Source organism: Sinocyclocheilus grahami, unplaced genomic scaffold (genome assembly GCF_001515645.1).
Source record: "Sinocyclocheilus grahami isolate Dianchi unplaced genomic scaffold, SAMN03320097.WGS_v1.1 scaffold205.1, whole genome shotgun sequence".
Taxonomy (NCBI): Eukaryota; Metazoa; Chordata; class Actinopteri; order Cypriniformes; family Cyprinidae; genus Sinocyclocheilus; species Sinocyclocheilus grahami.
The window spans coordinates 325869-334559 of NW_015505384.1; the positions used below are offsets into that span (position 1 = coordinate 325869).

Sequence of the window (8691 nt, forward strand, 5' to 3'; positions counted from 1 at the left end):
GGATACCATGCATCCTTCAAATTCAGCTGAATGAAGGACGCGAAACGAAGGCTGCCTTCCAAGGATCATTCTGATTTAGATGGCCTTAAAGGGATACTCCACCCCAAAATGTAAATTTAGTCATTAATCACTTACCCCCATGTCATTCCAAACCCGTCAAAGCTTCGTTTGTCTTCGGAACACAATTTAAGATATTTTGGATGAAAACCGGGAGGCTTGTGACTTTCCCATTGACTGCCAAGTTAAATAACACTGTCAAGGTCCAGAAAAGAATGAAAAGCATCATCAGAATAGTCCATCTGCCATCAGTGGTTCAATCGGAATTTTATGAAGCGACGAGAATACTTTTTGTACGCGAAGAAAACAAAAATAATGACTTTATTCAACAATTCGTCTCCTCGGTCTCTCTCCGCTTTGACCGTAGCACCATTTTGGAGAATATCCACTGAACGCAAGCAGCGTACGCTATTCTGTGTCAGCCGCGACACAAGGATATGTTTTCTACGTGTATTTACGCTTTGATTTGGATGCGCTGTTTTCGTTCAAATCAAAGCGTAAATACACGTTGAAAACTTACCCTTGTGTCGCGGCTGACACAGAATAGCGTACAGTCACAAGCCTCCCGGTTGTCATCCAAAATATCTTAAATTGTGTTTCGAAGATGAATGACGCTTTTACGAGTTTGGAACGACATGGGAGTAAGTGATTAATAACAAAATTTTCATTTTGGAGTGGAGTATCCCTTTAAGCGACATTTGATGACATGGCAGCCAAGATATGCATCCTTCGGAGGATGCAGCCTTCCGTTTGAGAAACACCCAGAGTCTGTGCAGTAGTGTTGTGAGGTGGAGCCGCGGTATTAAAGTCCCGCAGACCTAATCAACCATAATGACATGTTTTTATAGCATCAAATTGCTAGCTAAAATCAAACTTATCACAAAAAACGAACATTTGAACATATATCAGCGTGTTAACTACCTTAAATGACCAAAACCGTCTTTCAGAAAATTGTATTGGAAGTGTAATTTATTTTTTATATTGACTCAAGTACCATTCGTTTACATGGAGAGGGCGGGGTTTATGACCTGTACTGCAGCCAGCCACCAGGGGGGCGATCAAAGAGCCCGCAGCTTCACTTTTCAGGAGGTGTGAGGCACACCTGGGTTTATACAACATCATTAACCGCTTTTCCACTGTCGGGTTGAATGGTTCTAAGAACAGTAAGGAATGGTTAGTTAGATTTCCACTTGAGCTGAACCGTGTTGGTAGAATGAGTGTAGTTACGTCGCCACTCAGGATGGGTCACTTGTTTGTTGTCTGATTCTGGCTGCTAGTTTCTCTCTGTAGCTAGCTGGCCAAGCACACTATTTGAGTGAAGTAAAAGGAAATATCTGTTCATCCTCCATAACACGGTCGCTACCTATCTCATCTTAGTACCAAGACAATGACTGACACATTTGTATTACCAGCTCTGTTGTCAGCCCCACAGTGGTAAATGAAGCCATATCCATACCGGCTGGGCCAGATCAGCATGAAATGGAATGGTTAAGCAACAAGAATGGTTCGGCCCGATGGTGGAAAAGCGCTTATCACCTATTCAGACAAAATGTCTTATTTTGTGTTTCTCAGAAAAAAGTCAGAGGTTTGAAATGACATGAGGGTGAGTAAATAATAGAATTTTCAATATTGGGTGAACTGTTGCTATGAGTGAGTATAAATTAATTCAGTCTCTCCAGGCTCAAATGCTTTGGCAGTGTTCGGCCTGCACATTGACAACAATACAGTTATTACATACTGATTACAAAGACATACATTTTCACCTAATGTGCACTTATAAATTGTGCACAATAAGCCTAGAAATGTGTATTAAGAAAGAAAATAGGGTTAATTCTGATTAACACAGTAACTATTTAAATCTGATCTAAACCCCTTCCCCAACACCACCCTCATTGTTTCGCTGCATTTCCAGATAGTTTTGGGCCGTTGTCCTTCCATGTTGCTCTTTCAGGTGCCGGCGCAGAGCAGGCTTATGGGCAAAGCTGACGTGGCAGTATGCGCACACATGCGGCCGCTCCCCACTGTGCAGGTTCATGTGGTCGCACAGTGTTGACTTCTGAGTGAAGGTCTTGTGGCACAGGGGGCAACAGTGGAGCTTGGAAACTCCACGGTGGACGATCATGTGGCGGTTGAGGTTACTGGAGTGGCTGAAGTGCTTCCCGCAGCATGGACACACGTACAGTCGGTGAGTTGACAGGGAATGCATGGCTAAGTCCTGCGTTGAGGAAAATGCTAGTCCACACTGCTCACACACCACTGGTCCCGTTACACAGGACGTGGATCCCACCACTGCCACGGACTCATCAGCAGCTCCGTGTTCATTTGTATGTGTCCCAACTCCTATTCTCTCTTCCCTGCTGGAAGCTTCCACACCGAAGTGTGCAGGACCTCCATCAGAGCCGATCTCTTCTCCAGGCCTGTACTCAATGCGGACGGTACCGTCTGCGAGATGCTGATTGGACAGGTAATCAGCCCCAAAGTCTGCTCCAAAATTGCCCATTATCTCATCAGGGGTCGGAAACCGCCAAGCCTCCTGATAGTTACCCAAGAGCTTGCGATCCTTCAAAGTGTATTGCTTCCTGTGTTTTAAGCCTCTTCCTCTGCCTCCCCTGTGCTCTCCGTGCCGTCGTCTCCACATGCGGCCTGCCCCTCTGAGGCCGTTGCCTTTAGCTCGCCCCTCCATATTGGGCTCCTCTATACCTGCGTCCAGCGGTTCGTGGTCGTCTAACATGACAGCAGCTTCTCTGTCTTCCTCCTCAGCACCAGAGGTCTTCTCGGCGTCTTGATGTTCATCGTGTATCTGCACCTGAAAGATGTCACTCTCAGGCCCGTCGTCCTCTCCCTCGAAGTGTCCAGATGCATCTGATCCTTTAACCTGTAATGGTGAAAACAAATTAGTTGAACTTGTTAAAACACAAGTGAGCAAACTACCAAAATAAGTGCTGATATGACACTCTTTGATTTGGGACGGTCAAACTGACAGAAATAATGTAGCCACCATGTTTGATGATTTTGCTGGCGATGTGAGATTAAGGAACATCGCAATAATTTTAATGAGTTTTATTTAGCCATTACTTTTCCAGAAGATCATTATTTAAATTTCCAGATCCTTCTTCCTCGTCTCAAAACCTGCAAGTATGCTAGCAATATGAGATGTTTTAATAGTGTCTCTTTATAAACTTCAGTTGCAAAAACCACTCGAGGGTTTGAATGCTAATAATCATTAGTATTAGCATACAAAGCAAAACCAACAAATATTTACACAGTGCATGGTCAAATCACTGTCATCTTTGTGTGGGATGTTGGAGAGTTCGGCATCGGCAGCCTGGAGCTCCTTTCCTGAATTGTGAGGATGCAGTGATGCCGTATCAGAAAGGGATGAAATGGATCCCAATGAATGGGTACTTCCACTGACAATCACTGGCATAGACTGAGGGTCTTCCGATTTCACAGTCTGAATAATTAATGGGAGAAACAGAGAAAGACAAACATAATGCAAGTAAGAATTGTATGGTTAAACTCTTTTATTTGCATTATATTTCTTTATATGCACAGTTCATCCAAAAATAAATATTGTCATTTATGCTCGTTAAGTAAATTTTTTTAGGGATGCACGATATTATCGGACCAATATCGGAATCGGCCGATAATGGCTTTAAATGTAACTATCGACATCGGCCAGATATGAAAAATTATGCCAAAATGTCTTGCCTATAAGAGGAATACATTAATTCACATGTGCTCAGGGTGTGCTAGCGATTAGATCACATCAGCATTGTGGCTCATTCTTGAAGCAAAGTTTTGCCTGAATGGTGATTGGATTCACGGTTTTGGATCGCTGCATTTAATCTGAGAATGCACGTACAGTGTATGATAGAGTAAACAGTAATATCGCTGCATCTGCAGCCTCCCCCGGGTCCTAATGCCCGGTAATGCGAGATTTGCAATTGCATTTGGATTATGTCACAATTTATGCGCCCATATGTGGAAAACGCAATTGTAAATACAATTTGCAATTGCTTTTGAAAAAAGTCCTTAACGCCCTTATTTGTATTTTATATTTAATCTGTATCTATCTGTATTTTATGTTCTACTGTTAGTGTTATCTGTATGCACCAAGGGTCTGAGAGTAACGCAATTTAAATTCTCTGTATGTGCTGTACATGTGGAAGAATTGACAATAAAGCAGACTTGAACTTGAAAGTCCTGAATATTCTTCCATACACTCACTTGTGCAATGTAATAAATGACATACTAGTGATGGGAGAAATGAACCTTTTCGAAGTTTTGAACCAACTGCTTCGCAAAATGATTCACTGTTTCGAAGCACTCCAAACACTAGTTACGCCTGCTGGTCAAAACTGTGTAAATGCAACAAAAACTAAAAAAACCCCCAAACAAACAGCTTTTACAAACCCAATGCAAATGCTTTCTTGAAAGTATAATATTAAATGCAATTAAAATAATAAAATAGCATTAAATATGAAGTGTCTGTATATGTTTGTTGGTTTTTTAAATTATTAATCATTTGTAGTGTGTTTTTTTTTTTTAAAGGCCAGTAAGAGACTATTAACTACTACTCATCCTTTAATTACACAAATGTCAACAACTTGATAAAACTGATTTTAGATTAGGTAAAAACCATAGACGATCTCAGTGAACCCCTCAATGAACGAAGCCTTGTTTACTGAAATCACATGAATTTGGCAGTTTGATATGCGCTTTCCAAACAAATGATTCACAAAGGTTTCTAAGCATTCATGAAGCAGTGTTTCAAGTGGCCATCATAATGAGCGGCCATCATTATGACGTACATCCGAAAGTTAGCGATGGAAGGGCATAACATTTTTTTGGACTGCGGTCCAGTCAAAAGAGTTTTTAATCAAGTTTGGAGCAAAACAATGCAGGACTGTGGCTCTCCAGGACCGAAGCTGGCCACCCCTGGATGAGACTATCACAACTTTCAAGAAGCAGCTGAAGACACGTCGCTCCCACAAATATTTCACAACCTTCAACCAATGCACTCACAGAAACTACTCTTCTTTTTTTCTGCATTTATCCTCTGCTCTAGCTTGTTTCTGGATCTACTTTTCTAATAAACCTGCCAGAGTATACTGTATGAATATTGATGGTTCTGTGATGATTTATGTTCCTCTAATGCCCGGTTCAGACTACACAATTTTAGCCCGATTTGCTTGACGTAGGGTGTCGTGGGGATTCGTAAACGACAATGGGCGTCGGGACGCAAGATTCCATCGTTTCAGCACGTGTAGTGTGTCATAGTGGACAACAACCGATTCTGCGTCTGCGATGCTTCACGACAGAAAGACTAGCATGTTTAATTTTTTTTCCGTCGTCCACGCCGAGTTCTGTCACATTGGTGGCGTTGACCAATAGCAGCACAGAAGCTCTTTCATACACAGGTTTCAAACATGACAAAACGAAAGAGAGATGGTGCTGCTAGATGGAATTATGAGATGGAGGAAAGGTTCGTTGGAGCTGTGGCAACAGTACTCCTGCCTGTATGATGTGTCATCGAGGGACTACCACGAGAGAACAAAGAAAGAAAAATGCTGGCGAACTATAGCGGAAGCGCTTCAGCAATGTTTACACTCTTGTTTTCGCTAGTTCCGCCTTCTCGATGACATCACGTTAAAGACGGATGAATGGTCGGGAAGCAACGTGTAGTCTGACATGTTTCTTGTCCACGACACGACAAGATTTTAGGAGTCAAAATCGTGAAATCTGACACAGTGACCGACAAAAATACTGTGTAGTCTGAACCGGGCATAAGTCTCTTTGAATAAAAGTGTCTGCTATGTGAATGTACAAAAAAGAGCATCCTGCAAAACGTCTCCTTCTATGAAGAATTTTATGTCTAGGTGAGGGGTTTCATTAAGAAGAAACAAGGTCTGCAATGGTGACCAGTGTTTGAGGTTGAGATGCTCACAATGGGGCTGCGACTGCGGGGCTGCATGTACTGGCTCAGGGCTCCTCTGCATTTCTCCACCACATGCTCCATCTGCAGGTAGCTGGCTGCAGTCAGGTAGTTCACAATCTCTTTGGCACTGAACTGCAGCATACCCGTGTAACAGGACTGGAGGAGTTCACACACCACCGCTGAGCTGTACAACATCGACACCTGCTGGATAGAGAGAGCATTTGTTGACAACCAAAACAGCAAATGATTTTCACATTTTTAATGTTGCAGTGAAACGGAAGTAGCAACAGATCTGGTGTTGTGATGTAAATCAAAGCGGAACTGATTATTAAAGAAAAAAGAAAATTGTAGGGTGGGGACTTGGTTCTATCAATTCACAATAAGGTCAATAACATGCATCAATTTTCAATTTATGCAGACTTGAAATTTTGCATCATTACCATATTATGGAATTGCATAAATAATGATTGATTTCAAACAGGTTTCCTGAACACTCCCCTGGCCCAAACTCACGCTACTGATTGAGTCAACATTGCTTTTTTTTTTTTATAAAATAATGTTTGATAGCACCTTCAAGTCAAATCCATACACACACACACATATATATATATATATATATATATATGTGTGTGTGTGTGTGTGTGTGGTTTAGGGGGACTCTCCATAGGTAATGGTTTTTATACTGACTAAGCTAATGATGTATTTTCTATCCCCTAACCCCACTGCAAAACATAACCCTTACAGCAAACTTCTGGCATAAAAAAAAAAAATTAAATTTTAAGCCATTTGGTTTACAAGGACACAAAGTGTCTTCATAAACTATGTCATTATATACACGCACACACATTTTAGCTTCACAATGACCCATCTTTAAGCCAAATCCAAAACACACACATACCATTTTAGCTTTAGAATAACCCCAGAAGTCTATAAATGCGGCTATTACACCGAAAATAGGTGAACAAACAAAGGTCTATCTTGACATTTTACGTTCATAAATGAGTGTCCTTGGATGGACCGGTGGAGGGAAAGAATGGAATTCCAGACTTGCTTGGAATGCACAACTACAAATAAGCTGGTCTTACTTTCTCCATTTATGCATAAGGTCCTTTACACAGTGCAGTTCATTATGGTCAACTAAAGTTTTTTTTTTTTTTTTACATGATTTTAGAAGGGGGTAATCTGAAGTCACTGACACAAATAATAACAAATGGGAAAATTAATGTTATATTTTCAGGGTGTTTGTGACACTATTTTATTAGATTTCATCCACTAAACAAAAAAGGCAGACCAAAGTAACACTAACAACGCGGAAGATAAAATATGTTTGCTTCTGATGATGCTGTAACTTATGTATTTAACTGAATTCTGATTGCATGACAAGCCCCTCACCTGTAGCTCTGATGAGGGGTTCAGGAGAAACTGGTCCCTGAGAAACGCAGAGCAAGCAGCCAGCACGACCTTGTGACCCCTGAACATGCGCCTGCCTCCCGCCACGATGGTCACATCACAGAAGTGCTGCTGCGTCCGCAGGTAGTTGATGTTACTCAGGGCCGTGTCTCCATGCCCAGGCAAACGGAAACTCACCACATCCACATCCATGCTTTACTACACCTAAAACGAAAGAAACACCAGTTTGTAGCAATACTACATTAATACAAACAACAGATATTTACGCTTAAAATCATAATGATGTTTGTAACTTAATAATATAAAGGATTTTTTTTCAAACAGTAAAAAGCTTTCTGAATATTTCTGTTATTTTTATCTATTTATTGACACTGGAGGAAATTCACTAATTAACATACAAAACAACAATTATGTCCATGAATATTCTCATAACGCCATGCATTCACATTTAGAAGAAATCAGAGGCACAATTGTCCATCATATGAGTTCTGCATGATCACTGGCATGTTTGTATCAGTGTTAAGCTAAAGTAGCTGGCACTGTAGCATCTTTTGTTTCAGACAGACTGTTTAACACACTGCCCTCAATACAATACTAACACTTCACTTCACTGATAAACAACATGAACTTACTGGAGTGATTTAGTGAGGAGAAATCAATAATCCTAGAACAGAGGAACTTATATCAGATGTATGATGTCTAGAGATCAATGCAGCTCATCCACATCACGGGACGAGAGAAAGCCCAGACTACAACACTCGCGCGGATCTCGTGGACAGAAATCTGCGGTCTTTATGTGTCGGATCTCGGTCTTTCCTAACATATGCTTTCTGTTGTGCTCCGTGTGTTTCAAAACAATTACAGCTCAGATTCGCAGAATGAAAGGAAGAAAACTTACCAGGAAATATTGAATACGAAAGATGATTTTCAGAATAAAAGCCCCGTCTGGATAACAATAAGCGACAGCATATTGTTGAAGCAGTCGTTTGTTTGTTTGTTTGTTTACTCTACAACCCTGTTGAAAAAACCAGCATATGCTGCTTAGCTATGTTTTGACGCTGGGATGCTGGTTTAAGCTGGTCCTTTTGCTGGTTTATGCTGGTCCGTTGCTGGTTTATGCTGGTCCTTTGCTGGTTTAAACTGGTCCTTTGCTGGTTTATGCGCTGGTCCTTTGCTGGTTTATGCGCTGGTCCTTTGCTGGTTTATGCGCTGGTCCTTTGCTGGTTTATGCGCTGGTCCTTTGCTGGTTTATGCGCTGGTCCTTTGCTGGTTTATGCGCTGGT

General features: G+C 41.4%; 1 protein-coding gene across 4 annotated transcripts; it reads right to left on the bottom strand.

The window, feature by feature from the left end:
* Positions 1-1078: 1078 nt before the first annotated feature.
* Positions 1079-8440, bottom strand: LOC107595591 (zinc finger and BTB domain-containing protein 12-like). Of its 4 annotated transcripts, none has more exons than XM_016286040.1 (5): positions 8307-8440; positions 7391-7612; positions 6008-6202; positions 3320-3511; positions 1079-2932 (listed from the first exon to the last, which is right to left on the bottom strand). In XM_016286040.1, exons 2-5 carry the CDS (start codon positions 7598-7600, stop codon positions 1922-1924), a joined length of 1608 nt encoding a protein of 535 aa, XP_016141526.1. In that variant the 5' UTR covers positions 7601-7612; positions 8307-8440; the 3' UTR covers positions 1079-1921. The 4 variants fall into 4 exon arrangements, with proteins under 4 accessions (XP_016141526.1, XP_016141527.1, XP_016141525.1 ...); XM_016286041.1 differs by lacking the exon at positions 8307-8440 and adding an exon at positions 8041-8298 and having other exon boundaries at positions 6008-6199; XM_016286039.1 differs by lacking the exon at positions 8307-8440 and adding an exon at positions 8041-8298.
* Positions 8441-8691: the final 251 nt, after the last annotated feature.

Coding starts and splice junctions, on each gene's coding strand:
- LOC107595591 (XM_016286040.1), bottom strand. CDS start 7,600: ATGGATGTGGATGTGGTGAGTTTCCGTTTGCCTGGGCATGGAGACACG. Junction 6,203..7,390: donor ACCCCTCATCAGAGCTACAG/GTGAGGGGCTTG, acceptor CTCTCTATCCAG/CAGGTGTCGATGTTGTACAG. Junction 3,512..6,007: donor CCCGCAGTCGCAGCCCCATT/GTGAGCATCTCA, acceptor TTAATTATTCAG/ACTGTGAAATCGGAAGACCC.